The sequence below is a fragment of the Castor canadensis genome, chromosome 8, assembly GCF_047511655.1.
Source record: "Castor canadensis chromosome 8, mCasCan1.hap1v2, whole genome shotgun sequence".
NCBI lineage: Eukaryota > Metazoa > Chordata > Mammalia > Rodentia > Castoridae > Castor > Castor canadensis.
The window spans coordinates 6248251-6274113 of record NC_133393.1 but is presented as its reverse complement, the minus strand read 5'-3'; the positions used below and the strand labels follow the sequence as shown (position 1 = coordinate 6274113).

Here is a 25863-nt window from a genome sequence, read left to right as displayed (position 1 = left end):
CTAAAAGCTCAGAATTTCCTACTGTCTGATCACATGGGCTCTTAGCTGTAATTTAATTCAATTAAGCCTTACAAGAAGCAATTAAGTTATATTCCAGTTGAGATAAAGCTCATATTCTTATATAAATAGTATAATGTCTTAATCTCCTTCCATCAATTAAACTCTAAATTGGTTGCATTTGTTGCCAATATTTTGGTTGCATTTTTAAGATACTAACACCGAGAAAGAAGTTGTATTTACGTATACAACTATTAAAAACATGTTAGCCTGCATCACAAATGCCTATCTGTGGATTTATCATTGTAGGGTTAACAATACTTTACTTCTGATTATCTGAAACATAATCAAGCTAAATGTAATGTTACTCTTTCCCCAGTGTTTGGCCACCGGTTCACTATCCTTGATATAGATGAGTATGTTGTAAAATATATGGAGAGCAATGCTGCCCAGTATTCGCCAGAAGCACTCTCATCAATTCAGAACCATTTCCGAAAGCAAGGAGCACCTGGACCGGAACTGGAAAAGTACGTTTGACTACCTCGGGTCCCGTTTTGCTTTGACACATGCAAGATATTTAGGGAGGAATTCTTGTCAAAGTGAATATATAATCACATTCTCAATTTCCAGGTTTCTATTGGATATACACAAAGAGTCCCTGAAGTAACTCAGAACTTGTCCAGCTTTATCTGATTAGCAGGCAATTATTGAACGCCCATGTTTCAGGTACTCCCACTAGGCAATCGGGCATTATCAGCAAACAGAGTAACAAGAAGCTGCTGCCTTCATGGAGTTGGCCTCAGCAACAGGAGATAGACAATAACACAAAGAAGTAATTCATACAGTGTACTGAGTGACTGCTGCCATGAGAAACTGCAGCAAAATAGGGGTGCTAAGCATTTCTGGAGGGTGGGGAGTGGGTTGTAATTGCTCAGGACAGGTGAAAGCACCTAGAGAAAGTGACATTGAGCAAACACACGAAGGTAACAGTGTTAGCTGGGTGGGTGTCTGGGAGAAGAGCTTTTCAGGAAGAGGGAATGGTGAGTGCAAATGCGCTAAGTGGTATCATGCCTGGCCTGGAGTGCTCAAGTACCACCGGCAAGAAGTTTAATCTTTCATTTCAGTAAATCCTAAGCCTAAACTTCTCACCACCACGCAGAATAATTTCTTAACTTCCGTAGCTGTCCTTTCACCAAAATAGAGAATGTTAAAACGACAAGAGATTCCTGGCTACATAGTGATATACGTGTTTGTAAGCATTCAGGCATTTATTTTTAGATGAGGTAATGTTAATCTGAACAGCAGTAATAGATGTGATTCTCACAAATACCAATTTGGGATGGGTGTATTAGATTTGTTTCTTAGTGGTCCACTGATTCAACAGATGGCAAGAAGGAAGGTGGTTCAAAAACTGTCCCTAATCAGGCCTTCCTGATGTGGGGTCAGTTGTCAACCAGCCTCTGTGGGCAAGTGTTTAGTTACTGGTCAGCTTGGTGTCATTGAAACCTTCTCAGACTTCACCAAGGAGGAGCTTTGGTCACTGAGATAAAGACTGGTCAAGAATAAATGCCATGTCCCAGTCATTTCCTTCCTTTCTCTATAGCAAGCAAGCTAAAGAGGATGCAAGCGTGCAAGAACTAGAAGCGCTAATAGAAACAATCCAGAAGCAACTGAAAGATCATTCATGCAAAGACAACATTCGTGAGACATTTCAAGTTTATGACAAGGAAGCTACAGGATATGTGGACAAGGAGACCTTCTTCAAAGTCTGCGAGTCTCTTCATGTCCCGGTTGACGACTCCTTGACTAAGGAGGTTCGTATGAGCTGGGGATGACTGAGTGCTGATCGTTCCTTTCTAAACCAGTTCATGCGAATTCAGTTTGCACTGGGGAAGACTTAGGATATTCAAGTCAGATCTCCTACTCTCTTCTGGTTATGGTATTTCCCCCTGATCCTGGCACTGGGATTCTTTTCTAATTGTTGTTTCAGGGCATCTCTTTAAGCAAGTCTGAGGCTAGGCAGCAGAGAGTGGCAGGTAAACTAACATGTCAGGGCTGAAGGATGGCAATAGAGATGATCTTGGAGGAGAGGCTGCCAAGGGAAGATCCCAAGATAAGTCGATTGAACAGGATGGTTGGCAACCTTTGATGCCCTTTTCAGCCAATACCTTCCTTAGCTCATGAGAAGTGCTAGCATGGAAGAGGACATGACCACTGCCCAAGAGCAGTAATGTTTGTCATGTAGCAAGGCCAGAGGTAAATAGAGACTGTGTGGAAGTTTCCTTTCTAGAATTTTTGTGTGACTTAATGGAGTACCATGCCTTTCCTTCTTTCTAAATCCCTTTAGCCAAGATTCTCCTGAAAACCAGAACAAAATCTCCCCTACACTGGCCAAGGATCCTGGCTTACTATCACCAAGACACTGTCACTGATTCCTGTAGACCTTCTTGATGATCTTTAAGTCAAAAGGGGAGTTCAGGAATTAAGACTCATTTAGGAAAAAGGAGTCTGTTTAGGACTAAAGAGATTAGGTTGGCACTGTGAATTTTTTAAAGATAGGAAAATTAGCAAGGAGTGGGGCAAGGCAGCTGGGAGTACAGTTGTTCAAGTGGGCTTGACACCCATTTAACCCCAAACCTTAGGTTGATGGCCCAGTTTGGATTTTCAGATTGTTCACACTATATGACATGGGAAATGACACAGGAAGAATGGCAGCCATTGTGAAGTGAGACAGGGACAGGGCAAGTGGAGGTAGATTTGTCTATGTCTTATAAAGATAACCACAAATAATCATTGTTCCCAGCCACTCTTGAGTTTCAGGGGACACAGGGTAGTCAATGACATAACCACATTCTATTAGGCTATGATGACAGGAACCTGTTGTTTAGAAGTCTTACTTCCTGGTGGGCAAAGACTTATATTTGAATAATATAAAGAGTTAAAAGTGCTTTGAAAATGTCAGTGTCCTCATAAATACCAGTTAGTCCTTGGGCATTTACTCCATCCAGCTTTGGTTTCATATGATGGGGATGATGTTCCCTCTACCTACCAAGTTCACAGGACCATTTCCAAGTCAACTGAGGATACAAACACTGCAGTTAAGGTAAAGAAAACGCCACATATGTGTCCCACCTGTTCTCTCTATTCTCTTTTACAGTTAATCAGGATGTGCTCTCATGATGAAGGCAAGATTAGCTACTATAACTTTGTCCGTGCTTTCTCAAACTGACCTGGCTGATGAGAGAACGCAATAGAGATTTTTGATATTGGACCTATACTTGGAAATATACCTTTTGTTCTTTACAGAGGCATTTACAGACGTCTTGGTTATTATATTTCACTACTCCTAAAGTCTAAAATAAATTGATTTTTGTAGGATCTAAGATTAGTCCCTTACTTGGGATAGTAAGGGTACTGTGATGGTTATATTCAAGTGCCAACTTGAGGACCACAGGGTGTCCAGATATGTCATCAAACATTATTCTGAGTGTGTCTGTGAGGATATTTTTGGATAAAATTAACATTTGAATTGGTAAATGAAGTAAAACAGATTGCTCTCCTTAAAGTGGGTGGGCTTCACCCAATCATTTGAAGACCTGATTAAAGAAAAAAAAGAAAAAGCTGGCTGTCTCCTGAGTAACTGAGAATCTTTCAAGCTGTGATATGGCCTTTTCCTGCCTTCAAACTCAGACTAAGATATCAGACCTTCCTGGCCCACCATGAACTCTTCTGGGTCTCCTGCTTGTAGACTCACATTGAAGATCTTGGGACTTGTCAGCTTCAGTACTCACACAAAACATGTCTCATAGTGAATCAACCTCTGTGTGTATGTGTACACACACAGGCACACCTTCTATTGGTTCTGTTTCTCTGGGAAACCATGATACAGATGTAAAATGGTTAAGAGCAGGAGAAATGATAGAATTTTCTAGAAACATTTGGGATGGCAAAGTAAGTGCACAGTGTCTCTGTTCCTGCTAGCTAGTGGCTCCATCTCTGCCCACTGCCTGCCCTAATATTGTGGGAAGTACACTGCACGTTCTTCAAAGTCTGGTCCTAGGCCCATTAGTAGACTTGTGCTTTTGCAAAAATGGAACATAATAGAAAATACCAGTGTAGTAGACATAGTATGGTATACATTTTCATAAAACCTGTTTGTACTGAACCTGAGTTTACTATTCAGTGTCATGATGTAAAGCACACACACACACACACACACACACACACACACACACACATATACTTTTTTTTTTCCTGAGGCAGGGTCTCAAACTGGCCTCAAACTCGTGATCTCTCTGCCTCAGCCTCCTGAGTGCTGGGATTATAGGTGTAAAATGTATTTCTTGATGTGGGTTTTAGTTTTTTTCTTTTTAAAGAGTAAAAAGCACTGCTGGCCTGGAGACAGGAGGGAGCATCTCATAGCAGTTCCTGACTTATAACGACTTGATTGACTTTTTACAGCCACAGTGGCTCTTTACTTGAGCTCAGCCACCAACCTCGTATTTTAAAATGCCATCTCCAATTCCTCCCTGCCACCAAAGTGTGGCATGGATGCAGATGCAGTCACACAGGACTCGGGGTGCTGGGCCTCCCTGAACAGCTAGGTAGAGGGGGCTCCCTGGTTTTCTCTTTGTGAGCTAAGCCCCCTCTAGCCAGCTACCTAAAGGGTATTGTTGACTTCTTTTCTGCTCTAGGTCATTATCTCAGGAATAACTCTTGTTTTGTTTCCTTCAGTCATAACTATTTAATTTTCCTTTTTTTTTTTTTTTTGTGGCAGTGGGGTTTGAACTCAGGGCTTTCACCCTGAGCCAGTCCACCAGCCCTATTTTTGTGAAGGGTTTTGCGATATTGGGTCTTGTGATCTATTTGCCTGGGCTGGCTTTGAACCACGATCCTCCTGATCTCTCCCTCCCAAGTAGCTAGGATTACAGGCGTGAGCCACCAGCACCTGGCTAAAATTTTCCTTTTTTCAAGTACTTAGAAAGTCCAGTTCAGCTTGAACAATCCTAAACTCTATCCTGCTTGCCCTGGCTCAGTTCTGCCCCAAGCCTAGAAGCCTTTAGTGAAGAATGTTGGACAGGTATGGTCCTTCCTCTGCTTCTGGAATTGCAGGGTCTAGGGAAGGTTAAATGGTACAACCATGTTTCTGTGGCTGCTTAATGTTATACTTGGGGTCAGGGCTCTCTTGAGAGGCATAAGCCCAAAGGCTGGCTCTCTCTCCGAGGATACCTTCTTGGGGAGCCCTTAGGTCACTTTTCCACAGTAAACCACCTAGTGCACCTCATCCGGTGTCCAACTGACTGCCCTGATCTAATAGGATGCTCCCCCAGGCTCCTCTCATCCTCTCAGAAGGGCTTCTAGCTGTGGGCCTTCCAGGGTGTCCACTCCTGCCCAGCATTCACTCTCAGAAGGCTCTCATATGAAATTAGGAAGCTCACTCCTTTTCCTTTAGACTTGTTTTAGGTGAGAATCGGGCCCCCAAATTTTATGCTTTTCATATCCAGGGAGCACATCAAGTGGAATCCTAAAGCCCCTTCACTTGGCTTGCAGGACCACAGCCTGCTTATAGACTTCAAGGAATCTACACACTCCAATACTTTTCCCATCCCCGTGGAAGAGGAAAGTTCACAGAAGCTTTGGCCTCTCCCAGCAAACCTGTCATGGATCAATAGTCGGCAGCATGTGGAAATACTTCCCAACTTTCACCCTCAGCTCTGGACCTTGGCTGAAATGGAGAAGTAGGAAAGTCTCATTTAACACCCTTTTATTAACCTTTTGAAAATGAGCACTCCATAGCCCTTCCTCGTTCTGACCAATCTATTTTCCTTTATCTTTTCAACTAGACACAACATAGGTATCTTTTTATTGAGTGTAATAGGAACTAGTATTAAAATGCTAGCTCTACTGTAATTATTAGAAGTGTCTTAGAGCTGTCTTGCAGAGGGTTGGAACCACTCACACATTCCATAAGCTTTCCACTCCTTACCTTGCATCTCTGTCCAAGTTTACCCAAGACTGAGAAGTTAAGATCTGATAGTACCATCACAAAGGTATGAATGCTACCTTGAAAGACCACAGCCAGTAGGCCATTCCTGTGGGGCCTCACACTCACTGCTCACCGCTGGTCATTCACAAAAAGCAGCAAGTATAGGAACCACCAGTCAGAGTAAATCACTTTCCTACCCAAGTCCCGAATGGTAGTGTAACCATTAGGTGTCACTAATTACTGTATGCCACCAGCATAGCCGGCACACAGGCACATATCCTGGGCTGTTACTGTGGGAAGAATAAATGACCATCACTTCAGATCAGTCGCCAGGCAGCTGAAGCAGGAAGAGAATTAGCACTACCACTTAGAGTTTGCAGTGGAGGCACACTGCTAGTTACCAGATTTAGCCGAGGATGCATCCAAGACTGGCCTATGGCTTGAGGGTCAATGAAATCTGCTTCATGGGTGAAGATTGGCTGAGTTAGCCACTACTCAGTCCTGGCTTGTATCCTGAATGCACCACTAGGGGGCCTTGGCAGTACCATCTAGTAATTAAGGTGGATCAATCCCATATCTATAGGCTTTGACGGTACTTGGGACCAAGAAGCAGAGAAGACTTTGCTTAACGATGTTTCCAGAGACACGGGGGTCACTGAGTAAGTGATTCTTGGCTATCCTATTGGGGACAAGCACAAGCATGTTCATAAAAAAAACAAAATGTATTGACTGCTTCAGTGTACCACAAACAGCATTCACTATCGCCATCTCCAGAGACAAAAGTAAAACCCCAAGTCACAGACGAGCAGAGACTCAGAAAGGTTAAGTGCTGGAGGTCACCTAACACTTGTGCAGAGCAGGACTCAAACAAAAGTCTTATCAGAGCTTGCTGCCCATTTCTGCTCCTTGCCTTCACCTCAAGTGAATGTTCCTGGGTAACTCACACCCAGTGGGTGACCTTAGCTAACTCTCACCAGTAACTGCACTCATCTCCTGTACTCTCTTCAAAGATGGTTCTGGAAACTGTGGGTAGCAGCAGAACACCTCGGGACATCAGCAATCCCTACTGCTACTGCTGTTACTAATACTGGGCCATATGTTAGTCAGCACCAACATACTTGGTGGCTTTTAACACACAGTGAACCCATTTCCAAGCTACATGACTTCACAGACCAGCAGGCATTAAGCATGGAAGGTTCTCTTATGCAGTGTCCTGCCTGCAAACTCCATGCTAAGCGAATCCCTCTTCTTTACTGTGTTTGATTAAATAAAGATGGTGCCATTACTGTACAGCACTCAGTGTAACTGACTCCATCCTCAATTCCAGTTCCCTGAGTCACAGCACCACAATGGGCAGCTGATCTCAAGGAAGGCAAGAAATGACTTTGAAGTGAAAAATTTTAGATGTGAGAGCTAAAATAGAGGCAAACTCATTTTTCAAGTGAAAGCAAATTTAAATATCCAAACTGAAAAGCATTACCATATAAAAGCATGTGGAGGAATTATACCAGAGATAAGTAAGAAAGAATTCTATGCTTTTTATTCAGGTTTTCAGAAAATATTTGATCTTTGTTTCAAAATGTACATTAAAAAAATCCATACAAAACTGTAATTTGTTTTTAAAACCAGACAGAAACAGTGGAAAAAGGATTTTGAGAAAGTTCACCAAAAGTAAAAAGACACCCCTCCCCCAACCCTTTTACACAAAAGCATAAATACGGCAGGTACAAATTTTCCTTGAGTTCCTTGTTGAAATTTGGTCCGTAACATGAACAGGCTAAAGTAGAAAAACAGAGAGACAATCTGTCCGCGTTTGCATTATGAGTTGCTCAGGGCACCAGCAGCCTCGGCCTGTCCTTCAGATGGTTATTCAACAGAGCAACTGAAAAGTGAGGTTTACAGTCCTATCACGCAGACAGTCCACACACAACGGCATGTGGCACTCTACCACAGCCAGGCCCTGCGGGGAACAGGGCTCGCCACCTGTGGCCGGTTCTCGGAAAAGCCTCCATCCTCTCCACCCCAACAAGAAAACTCTGGAATGATTTTAGGCAGAGTGATGATGATGCCACAGGCACCACAACGGATCCTATTCCCAGACACTGCCTGATGTCCCATCCCCAGAGGATGGCTTTCTTCCTTTCCAACAAATTTAAAAAACAAAAACAAAAACAAAAAAACACACTTCTAAGATGATACTCCATGTTCTACAAGAGTGCCACAGAAACCCACCCAGGATCAGGATGACAGCAACAAAGGGAAAGAGGCGGACTTTTCTTCTGGAAGGGGCGACGACTCCCCCCATCCCTTATTACAGGGCATTGTAAGGGACAGAAAGGCCTGTGGGAAAGACCACTGGCTGGGAGGGTTATTGCACAACCCGGAAAAGCAGAAACAGGCAGGCGGGCAGGGGAGGAGTAGGGAGGGGGTTGCAGCTCCTGTTACTTGCACAAGGTACTCTTGAATCAGGAGCTCCAACAGTTCTGCAACTGCCAGTCCAGACACACTGTCAAACAGGTCACCAACAAGTTAATACTGGGGACTAGGGAGCACAGCACACATTGTCCTCATACACACTCTGGGTTGAATGAAAAGTGAAATGGATGGAAAAGGTTCAAGCCAAGGTACCTTGTTTCTAACCCAGGCTTGGGGTGGGCTGAGGGAGACTGAAAGAACAGGACTTGCTGTGAGGGGCCAGAAGCCTGGAGCTGGGGGTGGGGGGGCTGAAGTCCCCAAGCTTCCCTTATTAGGTATAGGCACGGATGCATTCAGTGTGAGCCACCTCAGGCTTCTATGGCCACCGGCCAGGCCAGAAGGGAACTGACACAAGGGGGAAACCAGAAACAAAGCAGATAGTGCACCAGACCTACCACTGTATGTATGGATGTGCCCGGGGGGGGGGTGTGTGTGTGTGTGTGTGTGTGTGTGTGTGTGTGTGTGTGTGTGTGTGTGTGTGTGTGTGTGTGTGTGTGTGTGTGTAGGGGTCCAGAACAAATGAGGCAGAACTGTCAATCCGTGTCCCTTTTATATGTAACTGTACTGAGGTACTGTGTCCTCGGCAGCAAGTGCCAAGTGCCAAATAGCCCTAGATCCCTGGCAGCTGGGGACTGGCCATACAGGACAAGTGAAGGCTACACAGTAACGTAAGGCACTTAATATACAAAAAGAACAAGGATCAGCTTAGGACAAGGACAAAAACGCTGCAAGGAGTTGCTGAGCACAGAAGACTGCATAGAGTCTGAAAGTCTGAATGCTTTTCTTCTTCATGGCTGTGCTGATTGTGGGACCCCGGACCCCCATAATACAGTGTAAGAATACTTGCTAACACTCAGGCAAGAAGGAAGGTGAAGAGTAAGAAGAGTAAGAAGTTCTTCCCAAGGCCAATCACCAGTTGGAGAGGAATCCTTCTGATGCTTTTCAAGAGATCTAACAATGACCTAATTCTCCAGTTACCCCCAAAGCCCTCTTCCAAGGAAATAGGCTGTAAGTGTGGGAAGCAGAAGGAGGGGAGAAAGACCACGCAGCTGTCTTGACTCACAGGCCTTCAGCGCTCTCCCCATCGGTGATGAACAGAGGCTCTAGGAGACCAAGAACTAAAGTTTGTCCATTTGGGACACTGAGGCCCTTAGGCAGGGAAGACTCCCCTACTCTCCCCCACCCCAGGCCTAGGCAAAACCAACTGCCAAGGCTGAAGCATATAAAACAAATTCACACCAAGGCCTTCCCTAAGTCCTAAGGCGATTGGCAAGGCTCTTCTAGCTAAAGCACCCGTAGACTGTAACAACACTGTGCAAGTTCTGGAGGCCTTGCACTCTCTCTGCCCTTACAGCTTTCTCATTTGCCACTCAGAAAAGCCAAGGCGAATACTTTGGCTTCCTACATGTGGGTAAGTTCTGCCTGGAGACAGGAGCAGGTGAGGTTCTCAACAACTATTTAAGTCTGTTGCCCAGGCACAGACATTGGGCGAGGACTGACTACGGTAGGAAAGAGCAGGTTCCCTAGGGCTCTGCCTGCTCCCCTCTCCTCCAAAACCACCCCCTATGTTCAGGAGAAGCACATGGAATGCATTAATAGTACAGCTATCAGAGCCTGAATGGTAAAAATAACTTTCCCATCACAGAACCTCCTAGGAAGAGACTAGGCAGCGGGCGATCCTCCATCCACTGCCTCCCTCTCCTACCACTGCCATCTGCTGGCGTCCCTACGCAGGCATGCCACCAGGGACAGGGACGTGAGAGACAGGGATTGCTGAGGTAGATAAGCATTTTCTGCTCTTGGTGGATGGTGTGAGCCGGCCCCTCAAATTCAGATGGGTCTGGAGGGTCTTCATAAGGGGCTTGGCACTTTGAAAATAAGAGAGATTGCAAGAAAATGAAGAAAGTAGCCACAGTGCCCAAATGAGTAAAAGCTAGCCCAACATGTGCACAGGATGAAGTGGAACTGAATTATTTCACCTCTGGCAACATGGTTTCTGTCAACCTGCCAAGACTTGGCTTTGCTATGACATAAAATGTGCCAGGGAGGCTGGTGGAGATAAGAAAGTACCATGCTTATTACTGACTAAGCCCTTAAACCTCCCAAAAGCCCAGGCTGGTGAGATGTTGGCCTTACCTGTGGTCTCGGCGCCTTTTCTTTTAATGTAGAATAAGATTTTACTAACTCCCATCAACGAATAAAGAAAACAGAGCCTAAGTGAACCCCAGTCACTGGGTTCCTGGTACCACATCCAAGGCACAATCAACTGAAAGCATGGGAAACTGGCAGGAGACTTAAAACACGAAATCATGTCATCTCTGGCACCCAAGTGTTCTGGGTCAGAGCAAAACCTACACACATGAGAATGGGCCTCCCGAATCCAAGACTTCAGCTGTTCTGCCTAGCCTCCTGCAGAGAACTGTCAAGTCCCCATCACTGACAGTCAGGGAGAGACCTCATTATGGTGTCTAGGCTAATGGGGGAAGAAGATCGGCTTGGGGCAGCTGGCTGAGCCCCTTCATGTGCAGTTCCAGGCAGGGCAAGGAGCGTGAGCAATTACAGTCTACATTAGGCTACTGGATTGAAATGGCTGAGGGGTTCCCAATCAGATCAGCTGTGATGCCCTGAGAAGAATCAGGGAAGAAAAGGGAAACACATACTTTCAAACCTGCTTGCCTGCTTCTTAAGGATGACCTAAACAAGTCAAGAGTAGCTCTTCCAAATTCTGCATGCTTATCCTGGACAGAGAGGTGAAATTCTACAATAATGTTTGAAAACCAATCCCTCAGTTATTGCTAAGTTGAACTTTACCCATGTTGCAAGTGACTTGGAGAAGGAAAGCTTCCCATCTCCCTCTTTCTGGATAAAAAATCCAAAGTCTTGTCTATGATGTCAGAAAGAGGACCAGTATACCAGGTGATATTAACATTCTTGTACCACCAAGAACTGCTCCCCTATGCCTCAGCAGAGTTCAGTTTTTAAATTAGGACCCTTTAAAAAGCCTACCTCTCCTCTGGAAGTCATCAGAAGGCCCACCAGGACCTGGTGACCTCTTCTTCAGTTGGAAGGGAGAAGAGAGAATACTAGAGGGAGAGAATTAAGATCCTGTGGACATGGCTGTCTGCTCATCCAAGCAGAAGAATGACTCTGAGTGATCCTGGTTCCAGGCTGTAGGTGTGCTCAGCAAACATTAGCAAATGACAATTCCAAAGAATACTCAACAAGCAAAGCCACAGGGAGGATAGCCAGATGACCCTCCCTGGGACACCAGGGGATGGGTGTGAGGCTGGAGCCCTTGAGGCTTAGTATTTCTGCAGAGAGAGAGAGACAGAGAGAGAGAGAAAGAGATGAGGCAAGGTAGCAAGTTGGGCCCCTGACAGGGCTGGCTGGTTCTGGACTGTAGACCAGCATATCTCAGGCGGGTTTGTTAACAGTTTGGTTTTGAACGCTGGTGAACGACTGAAGCAGCAACGGCAACTGGCACTGCTGAAGGAAAGCCCAGGTCGACTCCCCCATTGTTGCTGTGGCACCACCTTCTCCAGAAAAGCCTGCTGCCTAGCATGTTTTGCTCTTGCTCTAGAAGCGGAAGACTTGTCTTCTGTTAACGCTTACCCCCCAGAGCAAGAGCAGGCTGGTTTCCCATCCAAGTGCAGCACTGGTAAGCTCTCTGGAGTCACAGGACCCAACAGAATTAAAACTGTCCTTCCGGACTGAGTCGTATTCACAATGAGCAGCGGTGACTGTGCCTCAGGGTGGTATGTGTAGAATTGGAATGATACATCTCATCAGTTCATCAGCACCAAGAAGACTATGATCCAAGAGGGCCGGCCTCTCCTCTTCCTGCCCATCCACACGAGGACCACCAAGGGACCTGCTACTGCTCCTAGGCAAAGCTCCTTGGCATGAGGTTTCCAGATTGGCAGGTCCTGGGACTGATGGACAGGACTGCAATCTTAGCTCCCTCTCATTGTAAAAATCCAGCACAGAAAAATCGCAGTTAGGTAAGGTCAAGAAGTAAAGACAAAAAGCAGCAGCCATGAAGGAAGAGGAAGAAGAGGAAGCAGACAGCCACGAGAATCTAGGCTTCTAGAAAACCCAACACAGGACAGAGGCGAGGCCATAAGGTGGCTAGAGGGAGCGAAAGAGGAAGATTTTTGGCTTTATTGAAAACGGTTTATGGAAGAATGAGAAGAGAAAGCCAAGAAGTCAGAGAGAGAAAACCCCCTTTGAAGACAGGTCTCTGCTACTGGAGCATCATGAAGAGGAAGGAGAGGCAGTGCTGGGGGCCTGGGCTCCATGCCTCCCAGCTGGGCCCCCACCATGAGGAGTCCTGTTCTCAGCACTTTGGCCTTAGGGAGACTTGAGTTTCTTAGTCCGTGGGGAGGTTCCATTCTCTGCTTTCACCACTCCATTTTCATGGTAACCTGGGGAGTGGAAAGAGACAGACATACATGGGGTTTCTGCTGGGATTGAGGTAGGAGAACAGAGGTTGGGGCCGGTCTGAGGTGAGGGGCCACCACACCCAGCTGCTGCACATGGATGGACCAAAGGGGTACTGGACTGCAGCTTCCCACAGCAGGTGCAAGCCAACAGACAGTTCTGAGCTGTTCCAATTTTCATGCTTTCCCGTGTCCCCACCCCCACCCCTGCTTCTTTATCACATTTGGCTGCATATGTGTCTGGCTCAAATACACACAAATTCTTGTCAGGCAAGTGGCTGCCTAGAGAAAGGCAGGCGAGTCAGAAAACAGGTCCTGCTGCAAACAGGTCCACAGGCTGGACAGAAAGTGCAGGCTGGGATGCCCAGGGACCTGTGGGGTAAGTGATCACTGCAGTGTGTGTGCAGGGGTGAATGGAGAAGTAGGTGTCTCATCCCTGCTGCCCATCTAGCACTATGTCACTGTGAGTTACTCCTGAAGACAGAGGAGGATCCAACACATGGGAGGCAGGGGCAGGTCAAAATGCAGAGCACAGGGGCAGGTGAGGACACAGGGCATGGGCGGTGGTGATGGCAGCAGAAGAACTTGGCTATGCACCAGAAGCTACCCAGAGGACACATTTCTTGCCAGTGGTCCCCACCCAGTGCTACTCTGTCCCAGTGGCCAGGGCTCCAGTCCGGTTAGGGACAGCCCCACCCACATTTGGTCCCTGGCCCATGCCCAGCCATGTGCCACTCAGGGGCACTCAGGCCCAGGAAGGTAGTCAGGAAGGAGGAGGCAGCAGGTCTGGTGTATGGAGCTCCTAAAAGTCAGGCCCTGGCTCCTCCTCACCCATCCCAGACAGACCTCATTCGCTCTCTCCCTGCTGTGGGCTGGCACTCACCATATTCCCTCTTGACGAGCCTGGCTGGCAGCCTAGGCGCAGCTGGGACTCTCCGCTTGGCACTCTGCTCATTCCAATGCTCTCGCCAGTGCCGCAGCTGGGAGTGGATGAAGCGCCACATAAGCCAGGCCTGGGTGGTACACACCAGCAGCAGCAGGCAGAGTCTGCAGAGCAGAAAGGGGCAGGCCTGAGGGTGGACACGGGAGACAAGGCCAGGACCCTGCAGCTCCTGTGACCTGCCCTTCCCTCACCCCCACTGCCATTATCAGAGGAAGGGAGTGTGCTCTGGTCAGTCTCCGCTCCAGCAGTGGTGAAGTGATGGATCCAGAGAGATGTGGAAGGAGGCAGTGACAGGTCCAGCTCTGCAATCACAGTATTTCCAAGCCTGGGGAATCCATGGCCATGTCTCTTTCATATGCACAGCACAGAGTCAGGCTAATGTAGGCCCCACAAACATTGGTAGAATTCCAATAAACTGAATTATGATCTAGCTGAAATAAGTGAATGACTGGTTTCTCATCTAGTATGTCGTTTAAAAGCAGAACAACCCTGGACATCACATTCCCTCTGCAGCCTATGGGCTTAGGGAAACACATGGCTTCCTCACTGCCTTCCTTGCTGCCAGGCCACTGGCCAAGCTGTGGAGGACAGTTTTAAAGTGTCCAAGATCTGTGAGACTGGATAAGCAATCTCTAAGTGCTGCACAAACCTAAGGTATTTGTATCTGTATTAAGATTCTCACTGCACTCTGAGCAAACCAGCATCAGCAAGTGAAGAAGGTTTTAATGGAAACACAAGGGTGGTATTTCGTCTTGTTCTAGATCTCATGTCCAAAGATTTCCACTAAGTATATATGTGGGAGACTCAAGGATCTCCTTCCTCCTAACTTATGGAAGTTGTTTAGGAGGCTTCATGAAGTGCTCAAAAACCTGTGTTCATCACTCTAGGTTTCTGCCCAACTCACCTACAAAGCAATGTGTTGAAGTTCCCTTTCTCGGGGTCAAACGCCTGGTTTTCCACGCGAGCCAGTCCAAAGCCAATGGCCAGCACAGTGAGGGTGAGGATGAAGAGGCGTGTGACCCCAAACACAGCAGCCCAGGCATTGAACCTGCTCACAGAGGCAGAAAAGGGATATCAGCCTTTAGGGTCCTTTAAGGAACCTCCACCCACTTCTCCAGAAGCAACCTTGAGTGGGAAGGGGACTAAAAGTGCTTAGATAAGTGTTTGAGAGGTGTCTAGAATGAGATGCTCCAGAAAAACAATAACGTCAGGATGCTTCCTGTAGACAAGTGGGAACTTATACCAAGCTGAGACCTCTAATCATTTAGGCCTCAGAGGAGACCAGGACCCCACCCCCCCAAGGCCTCTGAGCAGGCCAGCCCCCAGCAGCCCCACTTACAGCTTCTCGTTGTTTTCGTCGGCAAAGTAGAAGAGGCGAGCCATGTGAAAGAGGAACTCAGTTGAGTACTGCAGCAGCAGCAGAATCAGACCCAGGCGGCTCAGGCTGCAGGGGCAGGGGGGTGAAGAAGGAGGTGAGTCCTTACCCTCTCCTACGACACAGCAGAGCAGAGCCGCGCCTGGGCTCTGCATTCCCCACCACCTTCCTGGCTGGCTCTACCTCATCTATTACGAGTCAGCTTAGCTTCTGTACCTTTAGGAAATCTTCTTAAACTGACTACCTGGCCTTTCACCTGTTCTGACTCAGGCTCCTCATAGCAACAGCAGTACCTTCTTCTCACCATCTGCTAGAACCAAGCATGTACAAGGTGCTCAAGACAAGTGCGCTGAGCCTCCACTGTAGAAGTAAGAAGGGTTACTGCTAAATTCTCATTATGTGAGTCCTCCAGCTGAGGTATGTGGGAAGCAGGAAACACTCCTCCGACTTGGTCATCGCAGACACCGCTATGGCAGCTACAGACCCATTCTGGATATGAACCATGAACATCCAGCACCAGAGCTAAACTAACACACACAAGCCTGGGCCTCTCACAGACCCATTTGGGAAGTGCCACAACTCCAGGTCTTCAGAGACAGGAGAAGAGAGTTTGAGAGCTGCCTGCCCCCAACTCTGTTAACCCAAGTCAGTAGTTCTCTCATGGTACCTGCTGTGAGGACCTTGGAGATGGGGTCCAGCACCTCCAGAAACCTTAGCAAAACTTTCAAATGTCAGCCTAGAGAAAGTGCAGGGTTTTCCCCTATCCTGCATGGATAAAGGTCAAGAAAAGCTGTTCATCCATGATTATTATTGTTTTTTAAAAAGACCCTCAATGGTCTAATATCATAGCAACTCTATTTCTAGAACAACCACACTGTAAAGTACTCTCCATTTCATTATAAACCAAAGAGTAGAGACTCCCAGGACTAAGATCTCTGGCAATATCTGGACACCAGGAGGCAAAAGCTCAGCTTTCAGCTGGACTTTAGCCTGCAAAGTCCTGGCTCAAAGGTGAATATCTATCAGAAGTCTTCCCTAGCTCTCTCAGGTTGAGGTTATCACTCTTCTGGGTCGCCATGGCCGAGGGTAAATACCTGATTACAGTGCCTATTACAGTAAACTCTCCTTACCTATAACTGTCTTTTCTATCAGGGAAAGAACGAACTATTGAAGGAAAAAGAAATCTTCCCTTATCCTTTTTCATATTTCCAAGTCTTAGCATGGTACTCAGCACACAGATGGCATCTAATCAATGCCTGCCAGTTGAGTGGTTGCGTGGATAGGTTTGAGGGCACAAGAAGGCGAGGAAGTCTGACTGACTCAGGGTCTTACTCACTTTAAGAGGTATGCTCCAGCTATGTGGACCAGGTACAGGCAAATATACTGGAGCTGGCGGGGAATTTCCTCCTGGAAACAAGAGAGGCAGACGGTAAGTTTGCTCATTCCCTAACTGAAGTACAGAGGGACAAGGAAGGCCAGGTCCCCCTATCCCTTCAGAGCTGGGTGGCTTTCACATACAGTCCCACCTCACGCCAGAGTCTCATGCCCTGGGCTGCTGAAAAGTCCAACGGTGAGGCAGCAGCTTTGGATCCAGTGTCAGAGGGCAAAGTTTGGGTTGAAAAAGAAGAGACAGACTGGGGAAGAGGGCTTTTGGAAATAATTCAGAAGGAAACTACTTAAAAAAAAAAAAAAAAAGGTGTGGGAATGGCAAAACCTGTCCATCCAATTAGAAGTTAAATTTTTCCCCAAGCTACACATCTGGTGGAGGAGGAAGGCGGGTAACAGACTGACTCTGGTGGTGCAATCTTATGGTGCAATCTGCATGGGGCTTCTACAAGACCTGATTCCACATTTCCATCACTGGCCAACACTCCCATTCTTCCAGAAGAAGGGAAGGGAGGTAACCCCTGGGAATAGCAGGAGGGAAGTGGAGAACATGAAGACTCCAAGAGGGGTCAGGAGAAGTGAGTACTCACCTTCCGTACCTTCTGGAAGTAAAGCTCAGGAAGTGCGTGCAGCCAGTAGGCCACCTGGCACAGGTAGAAAAACTTCACCTGGAAGCTGGAGACAAGGCAGCAAGTCATACAAGTGAAGCAGACCAAAATATCCCCTCAGATGCTTGTCCAGCTCATAAGTGAAAAGCTAAGGCTGTATGTGAGGAGCTGGTCCAGGAGCAAGGGAGAGGTCAGCAACCACCACATCCACAGTGGCTGTGCCATATAGAAGACCACTTAACGGGACACAGCAAATCCATGGAAAGAAGCAGGAGTGATTAGAAGTAGACAAAGGAGAGTGGTCTTCAGCCTGGAAGAGGGAAACCTGAGGAGGCTGCTGATTACAGAGCACTGTGACCACTGAACATACTAAACAAATGAATGGCTCTACATTGCAAAGGAAGAATCTAGCCTAGCTCCTCGTTCTTGGCTCGGAGAGGCCCAGGTCTTGGAGCACCAGAGAGACAGGGGATGCTGCTCAGATAAAGCATCGGCCACAGAGGGATAAAAAGGAAGATGTGCTGTGAACTTGAGAGGGTCACCAAGAAGGCACAAAGCCAGAGAAATTTATGGAGAGTTCTGCTTTGTATCTGTCACCTATGGTCTAGGTACCCGTGTGGGAAAAGCTAGGACCTTTGCAGATTCAGATATCAAGCATACTGGAAAGAAGCAGTCCCCAGACAGAACACTGCCCATAACCCTATTCCCTAATGGACTCAGGGCATGATCTGATCCTCATGTCAGCAGGCCTCCCTCAGTATTCTGGCCACATTCTGGGACACTAGATTGGTGGACAGCTCCATCTTCCTGGGGACAGAGTCGAGAATACTCACGAGAGGTACACATGCGGGTAGTCTTCCCAGAGGCTTCTTGGGTTTGTTAAGTACCCTTCCTGTGGTGGGTGAGAAGAGAAAGAATTTAGAGATGTGCCATGCTACCTACTGGGGTCCTGGGTTCAGGGGTATGGAATGTACCCAGCCCCCACCTGCTGGAAAGAGGAAAGAAGAGGAAACATGAAAACAAAGGGCTTCTGTGTGGGGGACTGCTAGCACTTGTGTAATTGTGAAAGCATCATGATGCAGTGTGAAGTGCTATGCTTTGGGGTTGAAGACCTGCATCTGAACATGGGGCTGACATTTACTTGCTACATCTGCTGAACAAGTTTATTCGTCTCCCTCAGATCCCATCGGCCCATCTACAAAATGAGGATGAAGAACCTATATTACAGAGTTACTGTGGGATAAATGTGACAGTTTAGGTGACAGTGTCTAGTACTGTGCTTGGCAAGCATGCACTCAGGAAATGCTTACAGAATGAATAAGCAAATGTACTGGAGACACCAACCATGGGAAAACTAAAAAACCTAGCATGGATTTCAAACTGCCATGAATAAGAAGAATGAAGGAGCCTGTAGGCCATTCTGTGCACTTGGACTCTGACCCCTAGAACTATCTCCAGTCTCCACCAGTCTGTAAGTTCCTTCACACTAGGGCATTTTGTTGTCCTCCTTTGTATCTCTAGCATCTAGCCAGCACCTTGAACATACTAGGGTGAGGAATCTGAAACCCCATTCCCATTACAAAACATCTAGGAATACTGGGTGGAATCTAACAAGTATAATTTTACTTATTTTTATTTTATTTGTTTATGTAGGTGGTACTAGGGTTTGAACTCAGGGCTTCACACTGGATAGGCAGGCACTCTACCACTTGAGCTATGCCTCCAGCCCTTTTTGCGGTGGTTATTTTTGAAATAGGGTCTCACTTTTGCCCAGACCATCCTATATTACACTTTCCACGTTCCCTGGGGTAATGGACACACAACAGCATGAGCAGCTTTTGTTGTCGTTGTGATGGAGTCTCATAAACTTATTTGACCTGACTGGCCTAGAATTGTGATCCTCCTGATCTCAGCCTCTCAAGAAACTAGGAGTATAGGTATGAGCCACTGCTGATCAGCTCTAACAAATATAATCTTAAATACCAAACTGAAGGGAATAAGAAATAAGAAAGGGTAGCCCCCTGAGACCCAAAAGAGTAGAAGATAAAAGCCAGAACAGTGACACCATGAGATCCCAGAAAGCACTAGTCTTGGGACCACAGTGTTTATGCCTTGGGAGGTGGAACCTAACACCCTGGTAGAAAAAACTCGGGACCACTGAAGAGCTACAATCTTGGAGAAAGGACAGTGTAGAAAGTATCTGCTGACAAACATAGGGAAGTGAAGATGTCTGTTCAGCTGGGCCCAGGACAAAAACAAAAACATTTACCCTAAAAATCTGCAACATCAGCTGTGCCTTCATGAGGGTCTGCAGCTCAAATATATACCACCTGTATGGTCCAGAAACCACCAGACTAATAAACTGGTATTAACAGTATTGTGGACCAGAGTCCCAAAATACACTGCAGATAGACCCTCCACATCCAAGGATGTACAGCATTCCTGCAGATAAAACCTTGAGAGCATAAACCTTGAGTTTACGCTCCAAGATTACAAAACACAGGAGAAAACAATCAACACCCAGAGACACTCAGCTGACACAAGAGTCCACAAAAAACATACTGGTTGAGTGAATGGATGCTTTTGAAAAGTTTTTTGTTTTCCTGCGGTACTGGGGATTGAACTCAGGGCCTTGCGCTTGCTAGGCAAGCTCTTTACCACTGGGCTACATCCCAAGCCATGATGAATGCTTTAGACAATTTCTCTGTTCTGAAGAAAAGCAGAGCTCTTATTTGTTGGTTGGAGAAGTATGATCTCTTGTAAAATAAAAGAAATGAAGAAAGAGATAGGAAAAATGAGATGTTCTTTCAATAGCACAGCTGAAATATGAGCTAGGTCCAAACCTGCCCCTAAAACTTCAGGTCTGTTGCTTCAGTAAATGAGAAAGTCAGCTAAGCTGGTGGCTTTGATGAGAAGGCTGAGAACTGCAACTGTTCACCCTGGGATTAAGGACAGGAGAATGAGAAGGTCAACATGGCTTAGTGGGAAGAACCCTATGCTTTTTTTCTCTTGGGTCTGCAGTAGTGTTTCCAAGTGATGGCTGATCTACCCACCTTTGAGTGATCAAATACCCTCTGACCTATCAGCATGCGTTTCAGGTATTGTTCACAGTCCTAACACTACAACCTTGGGCCTCCAGGAACACAATGAAACATGGACCCATGAAGTAATGGCAACTTAGATTAGAAGGAAAGCCTTATGCCTCAATTATAATTTCTTCTCACTACCACCCCTCCTAATAGCTCACACAGACTGAGGCGCAAGATGCGGGGCTCTGGGCATTGGGGTGGTGGCAATGAACACTTCCATACACCAACATTGTTGCTATCTTCTGTCTGCCTCTCCTCCGTGCCATTCTCACATCTGCCTTCATCAGATCTCTGACCCCAGGCACAGCAACCCCTGGCCTTCCAAACTCTCTACCTCATTCCAAGGGCATCAGATGGGTGAGAACGCCCCTCCCTAGAGCAAGCGGCAATGTATTTAACAGGCAAAATGGTACTTTTGGGACTGAGATGGGAGAGAGCTTTCTGCCAAAAATTAAGAATCAAGAGAAGCAGCACTGTGTGAGCCCCACGATCTGGATGGTCTTGTGACTTTAAACAGGAACCCTCTTGGCTTGGCCTCTTTCTTAGGAGACAAAGAGGTCAGAACTTTGAAGCTGATGAGCCAAGAAAACTCCCCTGAAAAATGCTGCCTGCTTGCGAATGGCCAGTCCACTGGGACTGGAGGAGGGCAGGAGGAGAGCCAAGAGCTGGGGAGCCAGAGGAAAAATGACTCATTGCTCTGAGAACAGCCTTTTCCAGCCCTCTGTCCAGGCAGCTGTCTGAGGAAGGGCTGGGCTGGGCTGTCTCTGAGCTCAGGCATGCCAAGGTACCTGAGTTCTGGGACTGAGTGCAGCCAACAAGCACCTATAACCCCTTCTACCTCCCTCCACTGATGGGCCTCAGCAGATGGTATGGGGGAGCTCTCAGAATCATTTATTCTCTCCTGATTCTCCAAATCAACCTAGGAGCTAAGCAAGGCCTCAACATGCTAGAGGGATTCCCGTTTCCGGAGCAGTCTTTACTTTTGGTGCATGAACAAAAAGAACAACCCAAACATCAGAATCCAGACACAACACAGTCAGCTGCTACCTAGCCTCAGACATCTTATCACTGGTCCATTAGGAACAACCATGCCCTAAAAATCATCCCCAAAGCAAGTAGCCTGTTAGTAGCAACCAGTTCTGATACTAGGATCCCTCTACTGGGTTCTCGCCGACTAGTGGACTTTAAAATACAAAGACAGACAACACAAGAAAGTCAAAGAGAAGAGACCAAATCTCCTGCATTCTCCAGTGGAGTGTTTTGTTGTTGGTTTTGTTTTTTCCTGCCTTCTCTCCTCTAAAACAATGAGTAGTATATCAAAGATACACTGAAGTTCGTGGTTGACATGCTTCAAAAATCACTGGGTGGTCCAACCACGCTCCTAGCACTCTACCTATATATATATTAGGAAAAACATCTGAATCAAACACCCAGCTACAGCTGGTATTTTTGGTGGGAAGGATTGGGGTACATTCTCCTCTCTCTTCTGAACTTTTCTACATTGCTTTTTGAAAACATAATCATCTACGATGCTTATGAAGCCATCAATTCATTACTTTAAAACGTTTGTTGAAAGCTAGAAAAATAAGATGCACGTGCAGTTTCTTAATCATCCTTACAGCCAGTATTAGTTAGCACTTAGTATGTGAAGGCACCGTACTAGGGGTACAGCAGTAAGTGAGGTGCCCGCTAGCAGCCCAGGGTCCAGTGGGAGAGACAGACCCAGCAAATGAACCAGAAAACACCAATAATGGGTGCAGCACAGAAAATGCAAACGGGGAGGGTGTTCTGGAGAGGTGACATTCAGGTGGACACTGGATGGCAGGAAGGAGCCTGCCATTGGGAGTCTGTGCATGCAGCACTTTGGCAGAGGAAACAGCAGTGCAAAGCCCAGGAGGTAGGAATAGCCAGGAGAGCTAGAAGAGCAGAGGTGAGAACAGTGGGGCTGCATCCTTTCAGATGAGACAATCAGGGCCTGCAGGGCCCAGGTTCCATGAGTGAAGAAGAAAAAACAATTTCACTGCAGCTGTGAAGGGACTTACTTTCAGCAGGGGAATGCATGATTTGGCTTATGTTTTAAACAGATCCATCTGGCTGAGCAGATAATAGGTTGGGTGGGAGGGCCCAGCATGAAAGAAAGCAGCCTCCTTCTGGAAGGAAGCTATTCGGTAGTGTACTGGGTAGAGATGATGGGGGCTTGGACTTCACAGCCCTGACACTACTGAAGTCTGGGGCCAGATTCTTCACGATGGGGCTGTCCTGTGCTTTGAAAGATAGTATCATCCCTGTCTAAATGTCCCCTGAAGGGCAAACTCTCCCTGGGTGCAGATCCAGTGGACTAGGGGTTAGCAGTGCAGGTAGAAAGCAGCAGACAGAATTTCAAAGTATTTTAAAGATACAACTGGCAGGATCTGCTGACGAACTGACTGTGGAGAGTGAAAGAGAAGACTCATGGCAAGAATGCATCACAATAAAACCAGCTGTTTTTACTCCTTTAAGAAAACGACCTCTCTTGTTCTTCAATCACCTTCCTCCTGTGCAGACAGCTCGGATGGAGAAGGCGAGGACAGGGAGTAAAATGGTGTTATTACGAGTTTGGATCACTGGTCTCCAAGTACCACTGCACATGGTGAGTAGGGACCTGGCTTTCAGCAAAATAAAAGACTGTTAGGAGCTTCACCAAAAACAGCCCTAACGTGCTCCCAACATAATTTCCATCATCATTTTTAAGTTCATGAAGGACTGAGAGGAGCAAAGACAAGAGCAGTTGAGCACTTCATATACAGGAAGCTGGTGCTGAGTAGCTTGGCTCTAGCCTCCGAATCTGGTCTCCATGTGTCACAGCTGGAGTGGAATGTCTGGGAGTGAGGTTGAAAGGGTAGAAGTGATTCAGAGATGAGGCAATGCTTCCCATGAAAGATGAGTTAAAATGTCTGGTATCCTGAGGATATTAGCTTAGGTCTCCAGAGGTGGCATGAATTCAGTATCAGGGCATTGGGTCCCATTCATGCAGTGTAAGTCTTCCCCTAGAAGTGAAACATGGCAGCCCAAGTTGACAAAAGTCTCAGGTCCCTTGATTAAAATTCTTAGTGTACTGCTAAAAAAACCTACTCTTTGATGAAATGATAAAAGGAATAATAGCAATATACAAAAGGACATGTTGATTCCTGCTTTGAGAATATGAATTCCACACTCAGCTCTAGAGACAAAGAGTTCCTTATAATGGGAGGGTCCAACTCTGTCACTGAAGGCAAGGGACAAAGTGAAGGATCTGTGGAAGAAAATCTCAGAGGTCACAGGGTTGCTGAACTTTCCATGACCCAGGCCTGGAGTTCTCATGGGACCTGATTACAGATGGGAGATGTTCCAGGTGAGGGTGAGTATTAGTAGGCAGGGTCTTTATTACAGTGACCTCAAGAAACTGTTCACATTTCTTGGTACAAAGGAATTTTGGTATATTAAAAATGGCTTGAGAGAGTCCTATTGAAGAAAGTGGAGGTAGCAGAACGTCTGGTCATGCAGGTGTATGTGGGAATGGCATTGACTCCTATGGAATTTGCTGTGCGAATTGAGGGATGCTAACCTTGCATAAGGGGAGGCCAGTATTTAAAATAAAAAGTGTGCTGGATTTGTGTTATGGTTCAGACATGAAATGTCCTGCAAAAACTCATGTGTTGAAGACTTGATTTCAATGCAATGTTTAGAGGTGAGGCTTGAGGGCTCTGGCCTAATCAATGGATAGATTAATCTATTGATGGATTCATAATTTTATGGCACAACTGGGAGGTGGGGAAAAGTGGGATGTTGAACCTAGTTAGAGAAAGAATGCCCTGGAAGGGTATACCTTACCACTGGTCCCTTCCTGTCTTCCTCTGCATTTTGTCTGCCAGGAGGTGAGCCAATTTGATACACTATGATGTTGAGCCTCACTGCAGGCCCAAAGCAATGGAGTCAAATGACAACAGAATGAAACCTCTGAGGCTGTGAACCAAAATATACCTTTCCTCCTTTAAGTTATTTGTGTCAGGTGTTTTGTCACAGTGATGCAAAGCTGTCTATCACAGACGTGGAGCCAGACTTTCAAGTCTAAACTGTCCTTGCCACTTGGCTATTTGTGGTACATTGTGAAACTGAGCTTAGGACTCTTTAATCTATAACAGAAGTACTGGAATAGAGGGGCTGGTAAAATAATAGTGTGATGTAGAAGCACAGTACCATTACTGTAATGGCAAACGTGTTTAGTTTTGGGCAGATGATTCTCTCCAGCTATAAAATGGCATCGATATCATTTGGCCTCTCAAAAAGTTTCAATCCTAAGAAATTTGATCCCTGCTCTTTTTCTACCCTGCAAGCACGTCAGTTATTTCATCACCAATGCAAAGAGACAGTCTGATGGCTTGGTTTTCACCCTTTAGCAGTCTCAAAGACTACTCACCGTCACTACCACATAGAAGCACCATATCACAGAGCTGAGATGAAAGACGACCAGCTGTCCAGATTCATTGAACTTGCTGTGTTTGACCTTGGAGAGATGAAGCCTTTTGCTGATTTTCTGACGAATAAAGAAAACCCCACTTATTAATATTTGAGCATATCAATTTTGGACAGATTTCAATCTTTTGTTTCCTCCCGACGAAGGGGTTGAACATTGCTAGAGGCTTAAACTGGGCCATAATCCAAGTTATTTAGTATATGCCTACTGGGTGCATACAGTGCTTAGTTACAGATAAGCATTTTGGGAAAACAGCAAGAGCAACACATAAAGAAAACATCCCCCAATCTCACTGTGTATGACAGACCCATAAGGACTCGGGTTTGTCAGATTTCAGACAGCTTTCTATTCACGTAGAATAGAGCTTTCTATTCATGCACTGCTTTCCCACGTGCTGTGAGAAAGGACACAGAACACCGTGTGGTGAAGGATGCAAATCAGGGACGTGCACATTCAGAGCTGTGGTTTCCTCCAAGGCGAGGGCCTCCACCCCAAGTTATCTTCCCCAGTGCTTCTGACCTTAGTATCCAGCCCTGTCACTTACGTCTAAAATGTACTCCTGAACCACAGCATGCAAGATGATGGTGATGAAGATGTAGAACAAGATTGTGACCAGGTCCTTTAGGCCGTAGTGGTACTGCACCGTCTCACTGTCTGTGGGGGTAAGAAGAGTTTCGTCAGCATCCCCAAGGTGAGGAAATGCTCTGATACCCCAAAGTACCAAATGCTACCCATTTGCTATAGTCCCAGACTTAGAAGAAAGATTCTGCTCCAGCATTCTACCCAACCTCTAGACATGGCCCAGGGGAAGCACCAATGGAGAATCAAGTGCACTGCCATATCGTGACCACATGTTTCCCAAATCTGGGCAGAAGAGCACAGTGGTTGGGAGGCAGGGGTTGGAGACAACCAATTTCCATCAATTTCCAATTTCTTATGTGAATAAGAAACTAACCTCTCTGTGTCTCATTATGTACCCCTGTAAAATGGGACTATAGTCACACTTCATCTAGGAATCACAGCATGGGGATTAAGTGTGTGGACTAAGAATTTGGACTGCCTGAGTCTGTTCT

At 46.4% G+C, this 25863-nt stretch overlaps 2 protein-coding genes across 8 annotated transcripts in view; one reads left to right on the top strand and one right to left on the bottom strand.

The window, feature by feature from the left end:
* Efhc1 (EF-hand domain containing 1) overlaps positions 1-4123 on the top strand; it is a 35735-nt gene extending 31612 nt beyond the window's left edge. For 2 of the 5 annotated variants that reach the window (XM_074081963.1, XM_074081959.1), the window contains 3 exons: positions 377-524; positions 1601-1811; positions 3155-4120. In XM_074081963.1, the coding sequence (XP_073938064.1) occupies positions 377-524; positions 1601-1811; positions 3155-3226 (431 nt within the window). In that variant the 3' untranslated portion in view covers positions 3227-4120. Of the gene's footprint in view, positions 1-376; positions 525-1600; positions 1812-3152 lie in introns of all 5 variants that reach the window. The other 3 variants (XM_074081960.1, XM_074081962.1, XM_020184770.2) reach the window with 3 other exon arrangements.
* Positions 4124-7501: 3378 nt separating this feature from the next.
* Positions 7502-25863, bottom strand: part of Tram2 (translocation associated membrane protein 2) — a 79726-nt gene continuing 61364 nt past the window's right edge. For all 3 annotated transcript variants that reach the window (XM_020184771.2, XM_074081958.1, XM_074081957.1), the window contains exons 3-11: positions 25335-25444; positions 24734-24850; positions 18043-18101; positions 17192-17276; positions 16552-16622; positions 15180-15284; positions 14745-14888; positions 13781-13944; positions 7502-12882 (exon numbers count right to left, since the gene is read on the bottom strand). In XM_020184771.2, coding sequence (XP_020040360.1) covers positions 12809-12882; positions 13781-13944; positions 14745-14888; positions 15180-15284; positions 16552-16622; positions 17192-17276; positions 18043-18101; positions 24734-24850; positions 25335-25444 — 929 coding nt within the window. In that variant the 3' untranslated portion in view covers positions 7502-12808. The remainder of the gene's footprint in view (positions 12883-13780; positions 13945-14744; positions 14889-15179; positions 15285-16551; positions 16623-17191; positions 17277-18042; positions 18102-24733; positions 24851-25334; positions 25445-25863) is intronic.